General features: G+C 40.0%; 1 protein-coding gene across 1 annotated transcript; it reads right to left on the bottom strand.

The window, feature by feature from the left end:
• Positions 1–1,264: 1,264 nt before the first annotated feature.
• Positions 1,265–20,639, bottom strand: LOC139951635 (serine/threonine-protein kinase Chk1-like). The gene is made up of 13 exons (XM_071950603.1): positions 20,534–20,639; positions 18,212–18,314; positions 16,980–17,079; positions 16,151–16,274; positions 15,073–15,207; positions 13,878–14,066; positions 10,782–10,886; positions 9,723–9,809; positions 8,896–8,995; positions 7,319–7,505; positions 6,057–6,188; positions 4,634–4,735; positions 1,265–3,294 (listed from the first exon to the last, which is right to left on the bottom strand). Exons 2-13 carry the CDS (start codon positions 18,274–18,276, stop codon positions 3,199–3,201), a joined length of 1,422 nt encoding a protein of 473 aa, XP_071806704.1. The 5' UTR covers positions 18,277–18,314; positions 20,534–20,639; the 3' UTR covers positions 1,265–3,198.
• Positions 20,640–21,835: the final 1,196 nt, after the last annotated feature.

The raw sequence follows: 21,835 nt of genomic DNA, 5'->3' as shown, positions 1-21,835 counted from the left end.
TCTGCACTTGCCACAAAAGTTTGATTAACATTTTCCTAATTTTTCCCCGATTTGAGAAGTTGAAATTCCGTTCATATTCCTACCTCCATGACCTTAGTGTCCAGAAGGGCCTACGACACCTTTTTAAGGAGCTCACAACTAACAAAATGAAATTATTATTACGAGCATTAAGTCGGAGTTCTGCAGACGGAGGAGTCAAACCTGGCCGGGCTACATCAATAGGGGGCCTACATTCTTGGTGCATTTACTTTTTCACGTGTTTTCAAAGTGGCCGCCTCGCCAGACAGCAAAGCCTCAAGTTTGCTTAATTTTTGTCTCTTTTTGAACTCATATTTACAGAAAGAGGTATTCTACGGATGCTATAACTATTATTAAACTCACCTCGCTCATTCTGCCGTGGTTTTGACGACTAAATTGTGCACCAAATGTTCAAAACTGAAGAGAAAACATGGAGTCTTTCGACGTCAGCCATTTTGTCTTTCGTGTGGGCGTTCCCACACGGATCGTGACGCGCTACTAATTTGCATATAGAATCCGACCAATAAGGATACGTGCATGACATAGTTTCCAGGGGCGACTGTTTCTGGCCCTAGGAGAAGGGGTACTGGAACTTTTAAATATAAACAAATTTGTGACCAATAATATTGCCATTTTGGTTGGTAGAATAAGTGTGTTAGTAAGTTGTTTACTGGTTTCGAATACTCTTTTAGATCTGGATAGTGAGAAGACAGAGCTTTGAGATTTGCCACCCCAATGAACACCCCTGTCGGAAAATGGAATATACCCAAACCAAACTTATCCAAATCTGTAAACATTTTCTTCATGACTAACTTTTAGCCCCCTTGTTTTAATCAGCTATGGGTATTTTTCGCAACAAGAAGGTGGGACAATTTTCTCTCTTGATTTGTTCATGGTTTTATTTTTAAAACTAAAGACTGCAAACGCTAAATCAAAACAGAAAGAACGGGCAATCTTATGTGACAAGTACGAGTGAGTCCTGACCAAACCCTGGGTCAAAGTTCATAAAAAAGGTAGCTAAGCACAGTAAAAGTAGGCTTACCAGACAAAGGTTACCAGCCAAAATACCATGTCACCTGCACTATATCTGACTGGTGAACTGTAAATTTTTCTTAAGCACAAACTGTCTTAGTAAGCCAAATTGTCTGTTTTAGCAGCTCTATGAAGTTGGGGCCCAGATACTAACCCTAACATTTATGTCATAAACACAACAGATGAAAAAATTGTTTATTGTTAAACTGTTTTAATAACGAAAGTAGAAAGCGTTCTCTACATACAAGTTACAAAAATATATATCAAAGGAAATTGGTCGCAAGCATACCTTTGTTTATTAACTAAGCAAATTAAAGGAACACGTTGCCTTGGATCGGTCAAGTTGGTCTTTGAAAAGCGTTCTGTAACTGTTTCTTATAAAATCGTTATGGTTAGAAAGATGTAAAAGTAGAATACAATGATCTACACAGATATGCCTTGAAATTGCGTGGTTTTCCTTTTACCTCATCGACACGGTCGGCCATTTATGGGAGTCAAAAATTTGACTCCCATAAATGGCTGACCGTGTAAGTTCGCGTCGAAAATGAAAACCGTGCAATTCTGAGTGATACTTGTGTGGATCATTATATTCCACTTTTAAAACATCTTTCTAAACAAACGGTTTCAAACGCTTTTCATACACCAACTCGTTCGATCCAAGGCGACGTGTTCCTTTAAGATGATTGTTGGAAATGACACCTGATTAAACATTTATTTTGGTTCTTGGAACAGAAAGAGATGAAAACAGAGACAAAAATACAAAAGATTCAGCACCAAAGTTTTTGGTCAAGTCGAAAGCTCATTGATTCAAACCATTACTAATCTTCCAGAGATATATTTCAATCTTAAAACTCAGTTTTTATTGTTCATGTCAGTATAAAACCTCCAGTGAAAAATTTCCATCTGAAAGCTCACTAATTCACCTGTCGCAAAATTTTTCCAACTTTCATGATGACTCTATCTATCTGGAAATAAGTTCATCGTAGAACTTAATTTGACCTTGCAGCCTCTCATCAACAAGCATCTTGACACCATGGGTTAAAAGTGAAAAGTAGAAAAAGAAAAGAATAATATACCAACAAATTTTTAGTAGCTTTAACTCCCAGCACATAAACCTTCCCGCAATCCCATAACTGTTGAATGAGGTCTAGCTAGCATCAAACTTGCTCGCCAGTATGCACCTCTTCCATGCCTAACGCACAAATACTGGGAATTTGTGATAAGGTTCTATGATGACCAAACAAGCACAAACAGCGCCCTAAAATAGACCTTATGCATTGACGTCATCTAGCCACCATCTTTAAGGAAAAACAGTGACGAAACAATTACATCGCACTTTGTATGGACGGTTCACAGGAATGCCTAATAAATGAACAACCTCCTTAATTGACCTCTAGGTGAAGGCGCCCTACTGAAATGACGTCATGTGCAGAAGGTCTATGAGGTCATTGGAAGACCAAATGGCTGCAAAATGTCTGTGGTACTTAAGACTGGTCATCTGTCTTTATCCGCACTGCTCTTATAGGCCGAATGATGTCATTGGATTCAATGATTTCACTAGAAAAACGTGCATTTACACAAGCTTTCCATATAATATCGAAGTCTTATACAGCGCAAGTGTCTACCAAATAAGGTACTCAATGTGCTGAGTATATACAAACTTTCAAAAAGATAGGTAATATTGCAGTGAGGAACTCTGAGACCCAATTATTTAGCACCTTATAAGGGTTTACAAGGTGCTACGGCGCATACAACAGCCACAGCCAGGAACACCAGGAACATATCTGAGGATTGATTGGTCCAAGGTTATTTTTTGTTTCAGGTTGCACTTCCAACTGTCTGAATGCAGAATTGTTTTATTCAATTTCAGTATGTGTAGGCCTACATGTATGTGTGAATTAACTGCGAATCTTCATGTGTAATGAATGGGAGGTCAAAGGTACCTCTGGCAGAGTCCAGACTGGCAGGCATCTGGCGTTATTCATGAGCCTCAAAGTGTTACGTCAGATGTTCAAGATAGTCGTTTGAAAACGTTTCAATAGTTTGATCGCAGCGATAGAGGTTTATTCAAAAAATAATGTTGAGTTGCTGATAATACTGATGCCTTCATGGCGGTGAACTCTCATGACCCCTTGTAGCCTAGTCCATTTAGACAAAAGGGGTGAGCGGCGGTACTTTCGTGGTGATGTGTGCCAGCTTGGCTTTAATCTTCATAAAGTGTCGCTTGAACTCCAGACCATCTCCCTGTGAAAAATAAAATGATGGATTCTTGAAATTGCAACGAGAACTGCAACCTCATTTGTGGTGCACTGTCTGCTTTAAAGCCATTGGACCCTTTCGGTAAACAGTGTTGTCCAAGGCCCTCAAGGACCACAACTTCTATATCAAGTAACAAACCTGTGAAAATTTAGGCTCAATTGGTCATCGGAGTCGGGAGAAAACAACGGAAAACCCCACCCTTGTTTCCGCGCGTTTCGCCGTGTCATGACATGTGTTTAAAATAAATCCGTAATTCTCGTTAACGAGAATTTATATTGTTTTGCTGTTTTCTCAAAAAGTAAAGCATTTCATGGAATAATATTTCAAGAGAAGTCTTTCACCATTGCCTTCTGTAAACCCTGTAAGTTATTTGTAAATCTGTGAACTTTTATTTTTTTTTCTGAACCGAAAGGTCCAATGGCTTTAACAGACCTGCTTGAGCACAAAAGTTTGCTAAGCACATTACAAATGGAGCTTACTCAAATAAGTCATCATCTAAAATACTACATGTACCAAATGTAACTGGTACCCTGATTAATTTTGCTTAGCAGAAAATAACTAAGCAGTTATACTTTCTTCTTAAGCAGCTCTATGACATTTGACCCTTGTGTCAACATTTCTACGTGATGGTAACAACTTGAAGATGAAAAGTTCTTGAATAGGAAGCCAGAAAGATCTAACAAGCTGGGTTTCTTATGTTCAAAAATAGAAAACAAACAAATTAGTGAATGGCCTGCTCTTAGCCCACAACAGATTCTTGCTTGAAGGCTAAATGACAAAACAACACACATCAACGGGTGTATAAGTGTAACAGAAGCAGTCGAGTGGAATTAAGTATTGTTTGAAGCTTGTCATGGTGTGGATAAATAGGAAGAAACTATTATACACATATTGACTGGCAATGATGAGGTGTGTACGTCTATTCCCTCGAGGGACTTTGAGTGTTCAGAAGAGCGACTAGTTGCTGTTCACGGTTCAAGTCAAGAGAGGGCGCTGTAACCGGGCACTATTTTCAAAGACTAGTGCCCGCTCGGATACTATTTCCCGTCACTAGACTATATTAGTTCATCCCACGTGACCGTGTTTCAGCCAACCAGAATACAGAACAAGCAAAAGTTGTCTTATAAAAATTAATAGTAAATTTGCTGGAACAACCATGTGTAAATCTCTTTTGAGGAAGTGTTGCCTCTCAAAAGAGCCAGTGTGGTCTCGACGTTTCAAACTGTATACTCTGCTTGTCTTCAGGAGAAACATGAATAGAGAAGAGAGAGGCAGAAAGCACACAGAAAAAGCAAGAGGCTCAAAATAAGGGTTAGAATCTTACCTTTGACAATCTGAAATCTATGAGAACTTTGTCGTCCATGTCGTGCAAATGTGCTTTGAAGATTAACTGATTCTTTCGCCGGTCTAGCGATGTGATGGTCACCTGATTTGGAAGGAATATAAATGTGTCAAGAGATGGACAATAGGAGTTCTGTAAATATGAGATGGTCTCAGATCAGTCTAGATCAGTGGTCCATCAATTTTTAGGACGTTGACCAAAAGAAACTGTCAGGCCCTAGGCTTGGACGATCAGTGAAATTTACTACTCGACTAGTTGCGCCTGAAATAGTTGCGACTTCCACACTAGCAGTGACTAATTTTGAATTCCCAAGATGCATTGCGGCACAATGTTTGCCGATTGTGTCACTGACGTCCGATTGTGTGTTCCGTAAGTGAATTATGTTATGAGAAAATTAAATTAGCTGTTGCAAACAACTTACCAACCAAATGGACCGAGAGTATAAATGCAAAAAATAGAAAATGGCCTGACGTTTCGACCCTAGCAGAGTCTTTCTCGAAGGCTAAATGACAACACAACAAACATGAACAGGTAACTAAGTGAAACAAAAGCAGTGAAGTGGAAATACATGAATGGGGTTAGAAAGCATGCATGAAGAAGCAGTGGGTAAACAACGGGGACAAGAATGGGGGGGGGAAGGGAAGGGACTGAATTATGTTATAGCGACACAATGAGGTCACCAAGCAGGTAGTCGTGACTATTTTCATAGTAGTGGCGCCCTGATTATCCGAGTAGTTGAAAGATGGTAGTCGCGACTTGACTAAGCAATCAATATGAGTACGACGCTAGTCGCACTTGTTAGGGGTTTACTTGGCTTAGAGGTCTACTCCTAATAGTGATTCATGTAAGGGGTCTTGTCAAAACTCATCCTGGACAGACCACAGGACGAGGCTCGTCCGATATCACATTTTTGTCGGACGGGCCAAAGGATGGGAGTTCATATGGAACAAGGTTCCACACGATGAAATGTCTACTCCCGTCCGATACACAGTGCCCAAGGCACCCCACTGAGCGCTCTGCGGTTTCACTGGCTCATTAAAGACTAGATAAACAAACCTGGGGTTTGTGGTTTGGGACAAATCTGGACTGACTGTTTGGAGGTCACTGTAGGAAAGATTATACTAGCATAGCTCATGAAACCCCAAACTGGCCCTCGGAGACCCCCTGCTTGTTTTCCAGTAGATAGCAATCCTAACACTCTGCGGTTTGAAAACAAATTATCCCTGGTGAAGGCCAGTCACTGCGAGCTCGTCCTATAGCCCGTCCGATAAAGTAATCACTACAAGGGAACTGATCATGGGACAGAAACCTGGTCCTGGACGGGTGCCCGTCCGTTGGCTGTCCAGGATGAGTTTTGAAAAGGTCCCTAATAGGCAGTGAATTTTTTTTGGGGGGAGCTACCTACCTGTCGAGCTGTTGTCTTCTTCCAAGTGTAGCCCATTTTCTCCAGCACAGCAGTCAGCTTCTTGATTGCATCATCTGCTTTGAGATTTGTGAATACCCTGGTCATCCGTTTGACGAATCTCTGCATTGGGGTCTAGGAGGAGGAGTAGTAAGGGTAAAGGAAAATAAAAGTTACAAGATGATGTGAATTTCAAGTATGAAATGGCAGAGATGACTGACCCTCCATACTTAATGAAGTTCATTTAACAGTACAAGCCAAATCTCTCCTCAAAACCGACCTCAACCGACTAGAATCGTTCCATGTGAGGTGTCAATGATCAATTTTCGACATCCAGTGGTTCCACTTTGTCAACAACAATGAGGTCACCCAAAGAACATGTCTGCCCCCCCATTAACCAACTAATTCAACGCCGCTGCTCTGCCTTCTTCGGTCAAGTCGCTCGCCTAGCTGACAACATCCCAGCTAAAAAACCTCTTAGCCTTGCCATCATCTCCAGGGGAGGCCTAGCACTGGCTCCTGGCTGGAAGAGACCCAGAGGCTGCCCTCGATCAACCTGGGCCCAACAACTTGGCCGGAATCAACCACATGTGGCTTGAGGCTGTAGGTCAAGGACACAGGAGACTGGGCGAGACGGACCCTTGCTGTCTCTGCGGTTGATTGATTGAATGATGATTGATTGATTGTACAAACCAGCCAGAAGCACCCGATCATCTTCAGAAACCAAATTGCTCATTGTGCCCCAAACCTGTCCTACCACTGGTAAAAAAATCTATTAATGTGATTTTGGAGGAATTGCATGGTGACTTATCGATGTAAACTTGTTTTTAGCCAACACCTTGTGTATATCTTCTTTGCTGTGAACATTATGTTCTTTTGAGAACTTGTGCTACTATTTATTCCACTACTGCGAAGTAGATTTTCGGAATTCGGAAGACTTCTCAGTTCTAAAATGAATTGCATGCTTATTAATTGCTACCTGGGCAGAAGGTAGGAAATCGGAAGGGACTACTACTTTTGCTTGGTCATTGGTGGATCGAGGGGACTTCCTTGTTATTAATTTCAATGCCACGGATTGGGTTCGTATTTGGTCTCAACATTTCGACGAGTCTGCTTTAGTCATCTATACACGTAACAAAAACGAAATACCTGATTTGAATGGATTAGCAGGAAATGCATGCGTGTCAACGTAATTGAATTAGTTATTGCTGAAACTGTCCTGGAAAACCTAAAATAGAAGCACAATTGTTTTTTCTGTGACTCACCTGTGAGCTTCCTGGTGTGCTTTGTATTTGACTACTCAGCAACATTGAGTCAATGTGGACGGGTTGAGAGAAACTCACTCCATGGATGAGTTCTTCAACTGATTCTTTGGTCGTCTCTGGCACTGGGGGGTCGTGGTGGAGTAAATGAGGGATAGGCTGGGAGCTGGAGAAAGGAGCCGGGCTTTCTCTGTAAAAATAAGAGTTCCAAAGACTTAAAAATGAGTGAACACGTGTGCAGAAAGCAACATTGGTTTTTCTAACCAAGGCCTGGAATTACAATGATGTCAAAGAGGTCATGGCCGCCCACGTGTTGTGGCCGAACGGATAAGAACACTGGAGTCAAGCTCTGGTGTTTCTGCAAAGTGTGGGTTTGAGTCTCGGTCGTGACACTTGTGAGCTTAAGTAAGACACTTAACCATCACTATTGCATCCTTCGGATGGCAAAAAGCCATAGGTTCTGTGTTTTGGGTAATGCACATAAAAGAACCCAGTGCACTTATCATAAAGAGAAGGGGTTCGCCTCAGTGTTCCTGGTTTGGTTAGCAGCATAGTGCGCCACAGCACATGGTGCTATTTAAAGGAATTGGTCTCATACTTCTCATACTCGAAATGTAGCTGCACACCTCTTGTAGATGTCACCGGTATGAATAATACCCCCCTCTAAATATATATTGTAGACTTACGTCATTGGTTAAAAATATTCATATATGCAAATCACCCCCAAATCAAATCAGCTTTCACACCGTTGGCGGCGCACTATACTTCGCCGTCATTCATATTCTTGTAGAAGACGCGTAAACAGCTTTCCTTTCCTTCGTCTTCTACTTTACAGGTAAAGATTTTCTATTTTCATATATTATGCTTATAACTTTATTTTCATTTATTTATACAACATGTGACTAGAGCAAATGTATAATAGAGTTACCTTGTACATATTACTGTGATTTATCGTTAGTTTGTAGATAATTATTGTTTGCGAGATGTTTTCCTGTATATTGAGATATGCAGGAAAAGCAACCAAATTCAGTTTAATCTCGTACTCTCGTTGTAAATAATGTTTAAGTAAATATACAACACAGGCGTGATTACTTTAACGTCTGTCCATTTTGTTTATTCGGACTTACGATGTCTCTATCGTCGACTGAGTCACATAATTCAAGATGGCGGCCGCCAGCAAGCTTTTGGCGGGAACCGTGCGCCATCTTGTTTTATTTGTTTTCTGCCTTAAGCAATACCTTTACCTTTTAATTTAATTGATTTGTTTATTCAATCTAAATATATCCTAAATATGCATTAGCCTTTATTAATTAAAAAGTCATTCATATTCTTGTAGAAGACGCGTAAACAGCTTTCCTTTCCTTCGTCTTCTACTTTACAGAATAAACATCGTGATAATAAGAACCTGAACACAGCCGTGTCCTCTATCCTTTATTTGGCCTATTAAATACCGTGGGCCACATAGATAAATAATGAATGTTAAAGCTCCTTGAGCATCACTTAATGACAGATATGAGCGCTATCCAAGAAGCCACTATTGTTTTAAATATTAGAATCAGTGAAGGAGGTCGTGATTTTACCTTCTGATGTTGGACGTTGGCGATAGATCGTTCCCAGAGCATATCCTCTTGAAGGACCCTGATGAGGTTGGTGAGCTGGACGGTAGTCTGTGTGTTTGCACTGCGTATAGTCAATAATCAGTAATTAATAATCAATGTTCAATAATCAGTAATCAATAACCAATAATCAATATTCAATCATCGATGATCAATAATCAAAAACCAATAATTAACAATCAATCACCAAAAATCAAACAATTTCTACTGCATCGGACTCAAGTCCTGATGTTTGTATCATTAAAGGAAGGGTTCAAATCCCAGTAATTTTTGTGGTATGATGTCATGGCTGAGATTTCTAGTCCACCAGACCTGAGCTGTGGTTTTGTCAAAAAGCAGAATGTGGGTTCGAATCCCAGTCATGATATTTGTGCCATTGAGCAAAGAACTTCATAAAAAGTTGGGAAGGTAGTGCATTCTGCTCTACCAGACAGGAGTGGATGATACCTACATGTTTGCCTATACCCTTATGGACCGTGTAGGGGTAACCCTATTTCAGCCCCAGAAGTAGGTGGCAATGTTCCTCTGGGGGGCAGTTGATTTGGTCAGTAGCCCAAACCTGCTTAGTGAAGTCCTCAACCTGAAGTGGCCTTCTGGCCTTGTGATGAGAGGCGATCGCTCAGTCAAAAAACAAAACATTGTGTCCTAGAGGGATGCATTTAACCATAACTGCTTCTCTTAACCCAGGTGTATTAAGGGATTTCGAATATGGAGGATTGTTCTGACAGAATGCACGATGAATAGGGATAACAATGTCTTGGTATGAAAGGCAAACTGGATTACCGACTTACTTTTTCCACTGAACCACCTATCTTTCTTCATGGTCGCTAATGTACATCTCTTTGGCGGGGACTCACAGAGGATTTTCCGTAGCAATGCTATAAGTATAGTAAAAAATCAGATTAAATTTTATTTTGTTTATTTGTTTTACTTTTATAAATATATTTTCAAAATCTACCAGGTCAGTTTCCCATGTGGTTATAAAATATGACATATATATTTTTGTAACACTGGTACTAAAGATCGAGCAATAAATACAAGAGATAATAACATAAATTGTCTGGGTACTTTTAGCGCAAATTTCACGCTTTCCAAAAAGCAGAGCCATGACATTGGGGCCTGGCTTACATGTACCAGAGTATTTGTGAGTTATGTTCAGGCAGGACTTGCACCTTAGCCCTATCAAGAAACAGTACAGTATGTTTTTGTTATAACCAGACTTTGACACAATTATTTACTGAACTGAACAAGCTTTATTTATACGTGACTGAACTCAATCGCAGCCATTTTGTAAACAACAGTAACACTAAACAGTAACCATCAAGAGAGGGGGCTATATAGAAAAGATACTTTGCAAGTTACCACAGTTTTGGTGTCGATGCTTTCGATTCTGAAACATTCTCACAGCCCTTTTTTTTATGCAAGGTAACCCTACCAACCAACAACCAGGTTGTGTCATCAGCTGTGTTGTGGTCGAGCAGATAAGCGGACAGGACTCAAGCTCAGGGCCCGATTTAAAAAAGCATGTAAGGCATAAAAACTTGTTAAGCACAGAGAAAATAGAAACTGGTTACCAGCCAAGATTCCATAAAGTATGCGTTGTTACAACTGGTGCCCCACTAACAATATTTCGCTTAGCAATTCACCTTGCTAAGCTAAGCGGTATTTTCTGCTTGAAAGCTTTATTAATTATGAAATTTTGCCCTGCTTTTTCTGAAAAGAAGATTGACTGTTTGTGTATTACTTTTTTTTCAGTTATTTGTGGAATGTACCTTTTAATGAATTGTAGCAACTTTTTCAGTGTAAATTGTAAAAACAAAATAAAAATATATAAATAAAAGCCTGCTTACCTAACGGCAATGGATCAATCTTCTTCCATGGTGATAGGTGCATTTTCTTGTCCAGCCAATCAGAAAATTCTCGGCAGCTATAAGTAGGCTCATCCCAGGGAAGCTCTGTTATTATAAACAAGAACTCATTTAGCAAATCTAGAAGTTGATCATGACTGCTTGGATTCCTATGTCAGCCAATATGAGAGTACAGTCAGTGACATCTTGGATAAATACGCACCTTGGAAAACGAGATCAGTCAAGGTCCGAACTGAAGTCTCCTGGTTCAATGATGATATTCGTACAGCGAGAAAGATCTGTCGTCAACTGGAGCGGAAGTGGCGGAAAAATGGCAAATTGGCAATACAACGACAAGAATATCGCAACCAATGTAAAGTAATAAGGAATTTGATCAACCAGGCAAAGATCATCCATTATTCATCTCAAGTACAAGAATCCTCAGGAGATCAAAAGAAGCTCTTCAAGATAATTGGTAAGTTGTTGCTCAAACCCAAAACCCCTGTCCTTCCATCCACCTACAATAACCAGGACTTAGCAAATGAGTTCCAGAAATTCTTTGTCACCAAGATTTCAGACATCCGCTCATCATTTTCATCAGTCCCTTACAATGTGCCGCAGACATTGCCACATCTTCAACCAGAGTGTAGACTATCTGTGTTTGAGCCTGCCACTGTTGCTGAGATTCAAAGGGTTATTATGAAATCTCCTTCAAAATCCTGTGAGCTGGATCCAGTATCAACATCCATGATAAAGCAAAACATTGATATATTTGTACCCTACATCACTAAGCTTGTAAACGAATCTCTCAGTTCCGGTTGTTTCCCCGATAGCCTCAAAGTTTCCTACATCAGGCCGCTCATCAAGAAACCAAACCTGGACAAGGAGATATTCAAAAACTACAGACCGGTTGCAAACTTAAAATATCTTGGAAAAGTCATCGAACGAGTAGTGTCATCACGTATTTCTGATCACATTCATACTTTCAACTTGTCCGACGTGTTCCAGTCAGCATACAAGCCTTTCCATGGGACCGAGGCTGCACTAGTCCGTGTGAGCAACGATATTCTCTCTTCTATGGACAATGGTAACCTTACAGCACTAGTCCTGCTAGACTTGAGTGCTGCTTTTGACACTGTTGATCATAACATCCTTCTCTCTCGGCTCCAGAATCACCTTGGCATAGAGGACACAGCCCTAGCATGGTGCAAATCGTATCTCCACAATAGAACTCAGCATGTATGTATTGGCACTGCGATATCCGACCCTGTTGTTTTGAACTATTCTGTGCCACAGGGGTCGGTACTCGGCCCGCAGTGGTTTACGCTTACCGATTCGTGACATCATCCTCAAATTTAATCTGAATTACCATGTGTACGCAGACGACACTCAGCTATACATCACGTTTGAATCTTCTCAAGAAAACGCCAATGCATCTATTGCAAGACTTGAGAAATGCATCCAAGAGATTCGACGTTGGACACAACAAAACTTCCTGAAGTTAAATGATGAGACAGAGTTCCTTTTATTTGGGTCACGTCAACAGTTAACTAAGGTTTCAGTGCCATACATCTCCATCGGTGATGCTCGGATAGCTCCCTCACTGAAAGCTCGGAACTTGGGGGTTATTTTTGATTCATCGATGACACTTCAGCCACACATCAACAATATTGTTCGTTTATCATCATATCACATCAGGAATATAGGTAAGACTCGCAAGTACTTGGACAAAAGTGCCACTGAAAAGGTCATTCACGCATTTGTTACTTCTCGTCTTGACAACGGCAATGCTCTTCTCTACAGTCTTCCTAACAACCAGATTTCCCGACTTCAACGGCTCCAAAATACTGCTGCTCGCATTGTGACACTGTCTAGAAAATCCTGTTCTATCACCCCCATTCTGAAACAACTACACTGGCTCCCTATCTCTCAACGAATCATCTTCAAGCTGATGCTCATTGTCCACAAAGCTCTAAATGGCAAGGCTCCCCACTATATTTCTGAACTGCTTCAAGTTTACACTCCATCAAGGAATCTTCGATCAAGTTCCATGCTTCTCCTCATTGAACCCAAGTCTCGACACTCATGGGGTGACAGGTCTTTTTCTTCAGCCGCGCCACGCATCTGGAACTCTCTACCACTTAATCTTCGATCTTGTGTTTGTACCGCAAAATTCAAGTCTCTTCTCAAAACTTATCTTATGTCACAGGTTTTCAATGACTAATTTTGTTGTGTCTGTTTTTCTTTGTGTTGTGTTTTGTTTTTGTTTTGTTTTTGGTTTTACTGCGCCTTGAACACCCAGCAGGGTGGATATGTGCGCATTACAAGTCTTATTATTATTATTATTAAGAAACATTTCATCAGCCAGGTGCTTTCAGGCCATTAAAGGCAATGGACACCTTTGGAACATGTCAAAGACCAGTCTTCTCACTTGGTGTATCTCAACAATTATGCATAAAATATTCAATCTGTGAAAATTTTTGACTCAATTGGTCATCAAAGTTGCAAGAGATTAATGAAGGGTATCAAACACAATGGCATTTTACACCACATTAAAGGCAGTGGACACTATTGGTAATTACTCAAAATAATGATTGGCATAAAACCTTTCTTGGTGACGAGTGATGGGGAGAGGTTGATGGTATAAAACATTGTGAGAAACGGCTCCCTCTCAAGTGCCATAGTTTTTGAGAAAGAAGTAATTTTCCACGAATTTGATTTCGAGACTCAGATTTAGAACTTGAGGTCTCGAAATCAACCATGTAAACGCACACAACTTCGTGTGACAAGGGTGTTTTCTTCTTTCACTATTATCTCGCAACTTCAATGATCGATTGATCTCAAATTTTCACAGGTTTGTTATTTTATGAATATGTTGAGATACACCAACTGTGAAGGCCAGTCTTTGACAATTACCAATAGTGTCCACTGCCTTTAATGCAAGATTAGAGATTTTTACTCAAATTCACTATCTATTGGAAAACAAGTGAATCACAAAACTTATTTTGAACTTGGTGCCCCTCTTTAGAGTTTACAGATGAATTGTTAATTCATCAAGTTACTCTAGGCCTAACATTCCCTCTGAGAAATATGACGCACCTCCGCCTAGCATAGCAACTAGAATGATTCCACAGGACCAGATGTCTGCCGGCTCAGCGTGGTACTCCTGCTTCTTCAAGACTTCTGGAGCTACGTAAGGAGGAGTACCGCAACATTTCCCAAGAAGTCTCTCTTTACCCTGGTGTCTGAAGACAGTGGCAAGACCGAAGTCCGATATCTTTAAGTTATCTATAACAGGGGGAAAGTTAAATTTCCAGTAACTAAATAAACCTGTGCTATGGTTTTGAGTGATAAACTATAACAAAGCATGCAATATTATATGAATGCATAAACAGTCAACCCTCCTACTATCTGACCATTCTTTATCATCCAATGTGGTTTTGAGTGATAGATCAACTTTGCCAGCCTGTAATGTATCATGTGGTGAGTGCATCTATGTACAGTCAACCCTCCTACTATCTGACCATTCAATATCATCCGCTGTGGTTTTGAGTGATAAACTATACCAACCTATGTACAATGTTATGACTCATGTGGTGAATGCATATTATGTACATCATATACACAGTCAACCCTCCTACTGTCTGACCATTCAATATCATCCGCTGTGGTTTTGAGTGATAAACTATACCAACCTAGAATGTTATGACTCATGTGGTGAATGCATATTATGTACATCATATACACAGTCAACCCTCCTACTGTCTGACCATTCAATATCATCCGCTGTGGTTTTGAGTGATAAACTATACCAACCTAGAATGTTATGACTCATGTGGTGAATGCATATTATGTACATCATATACACAGTCAACCCTCCTACTGTCTGACCATTCAATATCATCCGCTGTGGTTTTGAGTGATAAACTATACCAACCTACAATGTTATGACTCATGTGATGAATGCATATTATGTACATCATGTACACAGTCAACCCTCCTACTGTCTGACCATTCAATATCATCCGCTGTGGTTTTGAGTGATAAACTATACCAACCTACAATGTTATGACTCATGTGGTGAATGCATATTATGTACATCATATACACAGTCAACCCTCCTACTGTCTGACCATTCAATATCATCCGCTGTGGTTTTGAGTGATAAACTGTACCAACCTAGAATGTTATGACTCATGTGGTGAATGCATATTATGTACACCATGCAATTTGGTGTGGGTGATATACAACAGTTTACAAGGTGCTATGGAGGGGTTAGGGATTGGGTCCTTACCATTATCATTCAAGAGCAGGTTTTCTGGCTTCAGATCTCTGTGAGTGACCCCCTTTATATGGAGGTATTCGACTCCGCCCATCAATTGACCGAAGTATCGGTGAGCCTGCGCAGGTGACATTCCTTCGTCGGGTTCTGAAACACAATTTTTTAAAAATAATTTTATGAAATATTTAAATTGGCTTACGTCTTGTCAGCTCAGAACTATACGGTGGTTACTGCCTGTTTTTGGGTTCCGCAAAAATATTTTGGAGCTCCTGATAAACAGGGTGAACTGAAGTACATTGAACCGCTTAGGAAAAAGAAACGATCTCTATCTACAAATAAATTTATTTGTGGATTTTATTTTATTGTCAAGTTTATACACATTTTTTCTTTTACCGCCTTCAGCACTGACCCAAAGATAAGGGATTCCATTTCAGTATGAAGAAAATAAACAACAGTCAGGTCTTACATGGCACTTAATCTACGGGTGTCTCGAGTGTCTTGAAGCACTTTTGTTTCAATACTCCCAAAGTGAACCACAAAAAAGCAAAGGGCATGACAGCAATTGCTGTGGGTTACGTGAGTTGTTACGGCAATTGCTTTCATTGGGTAATCACTGAAGTTATGAGCTAAGCAAAGAAGGCTTGAACAGAACCATTCAGACCTTGATTCTGATGCACTTGATCGCTCGGGCACGACACCAATTTCATAGAGCTGCTTAAGCAAATAATTTGCTTAAGCATGAAAATAGCTCGCTTATTTTAAACATGTTACTGGCCAAAATTTCATACCATATACATTGCTTGTGACTGGTATTTAGCTGTCGTGTACTTAGCTTAACAATTGAGTGGAGTCTTGGCTGGTAATCTGATTTTACTAAGCAAGGATTTTTTTGCTTAGGCAAAATTTTGTGCTTAAGCAGCTCTATGAAATTGGGCCCTGTACTGTTACAACCAGCAGTTGTTGAAACCATTACTCATTGAACTCGACTAGCTTTATTTGTACATGACTAAACTCAATAACACTAAACGATATCAGCCAATAGAGGGCGCTCTCTATATAGAATAGAGACTTTGCAAGTTACTACACCTACCGATTCTGTCAAACAGTTCTCCCCCGCTCATGTATTCCAGGAAGAGGTACTGAATGGTTCCTTCTTTACGCGAGCCGTAAAACCTTACAATGTGCTCATCGTTCAACATCCTGTGAATGCATACCTAAGAAACAATGAAAAAATAGAATTAGCTGTCACAAACTGCTTAACTTTCGAGGCGACCTAAAAAATGTACAACAGGTTTGGTCTGGCCAGAATGTAGCTTTGGCCCGACAATGTCTACAATGTGACCATGTGATCCTGGTTTAGTTCAGTCTGAAAATTGCTACAAACGGATCAGTCTGTGTGCACATGTACATGTACATCCAAATGACGCCGACCACACCACGGCTAGCTTGTCCCTACTAGTACAATCCAAGTATGACACTTCCCTTTGAAGTACGTTCTTCTCTTTTTAATACATTGCTACTTCGTCTAGTTGCAAAATGAGGTCGACCACATTTTTTAGCAGGCTCAAAGTTCTGTAGTACAGTTCTGGAGTACCATTGCCGTAAAAAGTTGCTGCTATGTCTACTCCATTTGCATACAGTTTAAGCACGTCTGGCTACATTTTTTCATAATTTTTAGTGAGAACAAGTTTGATGTGATGGGAGCTTTAGCGACCTAAAACGCAAAAAAATTAACAGCCTTATGTTTGGAAACTAGTAGAGTCTTTCTCAAAGGCTACAATGACAACACAACAAGGCTTTAGCGACCTAAAACGCCAAAAAATTAACAGCCAAGTATGTTTGGAAACTAGTAGAGTCTTTCTCAAAGGCTACAATGAAAACACAACAAGGCTTGCAAAGGCTGTTTTTGTTTTGTTTACCTCCTTTCTGACGTTCTCTGCAGCACCCTGTGCTTTATCAAGACTTAATATTTTAACTGCCACTGCCTCCTGAGTGCTTTGGTTGACGGCTAGTTTCACTCTGTACAGAGAAATGTAAACAAGTAATCATTATTCTTCAATTTCTTGTACTTGCTTAAAGGCAGTGGACACTATTGGTAATTACTCAAAACATTATTAGCATAAAACCTTACTTGGTAATGAGTAATGGGGAGCGGTTGATGGTATGAAACACTGTGAGAAACGGCTCTCTCTGAAGTGCCGTAGTTTTCGAAGTAATTTTCCATGAATTTGAGTTCAAACCTCAGGGTTAGAACTTGAGGTCTCAAAATCAACCATCTACACCCTGACAAGGATTATTTTTCTTTCATTATTATCTCGCGACTTCGATGACCGATTGAGCTCAAACTTTTACAGGTTTATGCATTTTTTTTTATATGTTGAGATACACCAACTGTGAAGGGTAGTCTTTGAAAATTACCATTAGTGTCCACTGTTTTTAACAGCAAGTGTCAAGTTCTAGCTAGAGCAATTTTAGTGGTACAACTTTTACATGTAGGCTCTCAAAATTAAAAATAAATCGAAGTCCAACAACTTGCAAGGGGATCAACAAAAATATTCATATTTAATTATTGGCCCAATTCAGGTCAGGCTTGATGCAAAGTTTCCAAACTGTTCACGTTATAATTATTGGGACATGAAATAAGTTGAATGGCCTTTCGACTGTGCTCTGTCTCAGTGACTTTGATATCAATAGCTGTCACAGTGTCTCAGATCAATGAACAGTGGACAATATTTTGATTTAGTCTGGGAGAACTCTGTGCTGGGGGACGAGTGGCACAGTGTACTTTGCTTGGAGGGCTGGGCAAAAATTGTGAGTGCTGGACAAAAATTGTGACTCCTGCAGCCAATTTCACGAAACTTTACGCAACTGCGTAAGTTCACTTGCACAACGTTAATGGTGCAACTTTACGTCATAAACGTTGCGCAAGTGGACTTACGCAGTTGCGTAAAGTTTCATGAAACCGGCTCCTGGGGTGGGTCCCCCCAGCAACGCCCCTCGTAGCTACAACAACACTGGTGTGAAGGGGGGCCAGAACTTCTGACCAATGAAGGTTTATATCACACCCATTGCTGCAATGGGCTGACCAATCAGAACCGCAGATTCAAAGTTTGCTTGTAGATAATTTAAGTTACTTTGACTAAATACTTACTCGCCATATGCCCCCTCGCCTAACGTCTGCACAAAGTCCCAGCCCTCTACAAATGGGGTGATCATCTTGCCTTCTGGTAGAGTGTGATAATTACCCACACATTCTGCAAATAGTTACCCGAAAAAGAGAAATTTGTTATAGTACACTTATAAAAGTTGCCGGTGGTAGACGGAGGAAGCAACATACTCCATACGACACTGAAACTACTATTATAATAATAACTGGATTTATAGACGATGTGACCTGTGACAATATAATATGTATACAAAAGAGCCACAGAGCCAGGACTTCCTGCACGCATGATTTGCACACAGCTAAATGGCAGAAACTATCAAATCTGATATTTTATGGGAGATTGCACGGTTAAATTCTCATCAACTTTTGATATGATTAAAGGAGGCACATCTCAAAACTTGCCTAGCTTTTACTTTTCTTATTCTTGGTTTTATGTGGAAATTATAATAATAATAATAATAATAACTTTCGATTTATATAGCGCCTAATAATTAACACTTAATTCTCTAAGCGCTTTACAAAGAAGTACACTATAAATCTACAACAACATAAATATAAGGGGACAAATAACACCACTACAAGCATAACGATACAACAATACAAGAATGGTAACTGTTGTAAGAAAAGGTGTGTCTTTAAGGCACTCTTGAAATCATCAAGGGAAGATGTATTCCTGATCGTCAAGGGCAGAGAATTCCACAGAGTTGGAGCCGAAGCCACAAAGGAACGGTCTCCATAGATATGCATATTAACAGGGTGTACTGCAAGGAGGTGTTGTGATGATGATCGAAGTGTACATGTACGTACTGGATTGTGCTTATGAATTAGATCTGACATATAAGATGGAGCAAGATTATTCTGGGCTTTAAATCACATGAGAAGAATCTTAAAAACAACACGTTTTTCTACGGGCAACCAATGAAGTTTCTTTAGAAGAGGAGAGATGGAATCTCTTGAACGAGCACCCACTATTAACCTTGCTGCTGTGTTTTGAATTCTCTGTACACAAAATGTCAACTTTCCCATAGGACCAGTGTAGTATCTTGACTGCCAGAATACTCAAAGAATGTACAAGGTCACACTTATTGTAAACAAGGTTCACATGGTCTATAAAGCGCCAAATAATTATGGATGCAAGGGGATTATAAAGCAAAAAGATAGACCAAAGATGGTGACATCCAGAGCTACTGATTGGAGAACAGGTTGGTCTTGCGACCCTTTTTGAAGGACAGAATCGCCTGAGCAATTTTTGATGGAGACAACACTGTGCCATTGGCGGGAGGCAGCAGTAGAAAAAGCTCTCTCACCACCTAGTAAGTTTGCGTAATTATTGTTAATACACTGAAAGTGAAACATTATTATTAATATTACAAATCAGAAATAAGACGAGAGTTATCATATTCATGTGATCACATTTACAAAGAAACACCATGAACATCCGACATGCAACTTTCTAATTGCAAAGTAAAAGAGGAAATGGCCGATCACACTGAACTTGTGACTTGTGCACAGTATTTGACAGTTTTCTAACAAAAACGTACAGCTAGTCCTAAGTTAGGACGAGTAACTCTTCCTAACTCGAGATAAGACTAGTCCTAACTCTTTGTGAAATCCACCCCTGGAATGTTTTGTAAAGAAAGAGTTGCATGCCTGAGTGATGATACATGGCTCACGGGGAACAAGTCTGGATGTACGCTATTATTGATTGTTGCGATGATCATTTCTAGATTAACTGATGCACAATTCTCACGTCTGAACAGGTGCCACAGGCCAGCAATATTTCTGTCAATGTCACAACATTTTTTAATAAACTGAAAAACATCCTTCCTTGAATTTAATTCCCCTTGCCTTGGCCTTGCCTTTGAAATTGATTGATTTTGGAATTGAATCGATCCTTGCTTATAAATATTCTCTCATTCTCAATTTATTAATAAATTCTTGTTATTAATAATAATAATATTATTAATATTAATTAGCATGAATGGGTTCTTAACTTAAACTTCTTGCTACAGTGATTAAGTTTGACTTTCTGGGAGTACTTGGCTTCACAACAAGATGAAATAAAATGGGACTTGCACATTTGAAGAGGGGGAAATGACACCTCCCCCTCCCCCTCCCCCTCCCCCTCCCCCTCCCACAGTCACACATGTCACAGAGATTGGTGAGTTGAAGCGTGCAACACTTTTTTTTTGTTTTTTTTCATTCGTTCTCATCAAAATTGTTCACTTACACAGCCGTCACACACACAGGCTCTACGACCGGTAATACTACTGGTCCATACTTTACTAGAAATCAACCTTAACTTACCTTTTTATTGTGGTTTACGTAGTCGAAAAAGTGACGAAACAAGCTTGCAAAATCACTTCGAAAAAATAACATAATATAATGACACATGCACTGTCACCAAAAAAACACCACAGGAATGATCGAAGATAACAATACGATGGGTTTAGAAAAGTTGGAAAGCGGTACATGAAGTTTTCAAATCGAAATTAATTGGACAAAAAATACTACAATGGTATTATTTTACTCTTTAAATTTATTCTAATTGCAGAATATGCAACATCTGTTGGTTATTTTGTGAAATGTGTTCTATAAATCCAAAGGAATTTCAGAGTGGATACACAACACCCCTACTGACAAAATGAATCAGTCTAAAGAGTTAGTCAGTTGCCCTGCCACATTGAAAACTTTCAGCAACCCTATTTACAATGTACATGCGCTTTAGGCGACTGGGTTTTATGCAGCAGAAAAGTTTTGCAAACTGTATAGCCCCCTCTGTTGTTGAAAATAAGATAGTTGGGATTGAGCGGGGTTTTGGGGGCAGGGCGGAGGGGGGGGGGCGAAAGTGATCATTGGCTTTTGTACAGAAAAACTACACTCTGGAAGTTGTCGGAAGCAACATTAATTATTCGTGAAAAACAATACCCAGTAAAGTTCCCCTTGAAGTTTAGAATAAAATGTGGCATGCTGAGCAGGTGCACGTTTTGGCGGCTGTAACCAATAATTGGTTCATACGTCATAACCAAAACAGTAACCGAGCTCACAACTCGGTTATTGTTCAGTCGGTCTGAACAGCAGAACCAACGACCAACAATCGAAACAGTTTTTGGTTACCACCGTCAAAACACACCCCAGATAAAAGCACCCTACCACTCAAACTTAGCAAAAACTGCAACCATATAATGCTTGCTTATAATAGCCAAGAATAGTTTACCTAGCTATCTTTTTTTGCTTATACACGTACATCTATGAAATTGGGGCCCTGGTGTTTCTGTTCAGCAGAGTGTAGGTTCGAGTCCCAGTCATCGACAAGTCCAAGACACTAGGCCATTGCTTCGTACGCCCTTCAAAATTGGACAAAAAGCCGAAGGTCCTGGTTTTTTTTTTAAGGGGGTCCCCTGGTGTTCCTGGTTTGATTGGCTGTATGTTGCACCACAGACCTTATAAACCATTTACATGGTGCTATGTAAAGGAATTATTGTTCCTTGTTTGATTGGCTGTAAACTGCACCACAGACCTTTATAAACCATTACATGGTGCATTGTATAGGAAAAGGCCTTATACTAAAATGTAGCTCCAAAATACCGTTCCGGCAAATACTGAATG

Source organism: Asterias amurensis, chromosome 19, assembly GCF_032118995.1.
Source record: "Asterias amurensis chromosome 19, ASM3211899v1".
Classification (NCBI taxonomy): Eukaryota; Metazoa; Echinodermata; class Asteroidea; order Forcipulatida; family Asteriidae; genus Asterias; species Asterias amurensis.
The sequence above is the reverse complement of the archived record's forward strand: the minus strand, read 5'-3'. Positions and strand labels throughout refer to the sequence as shown.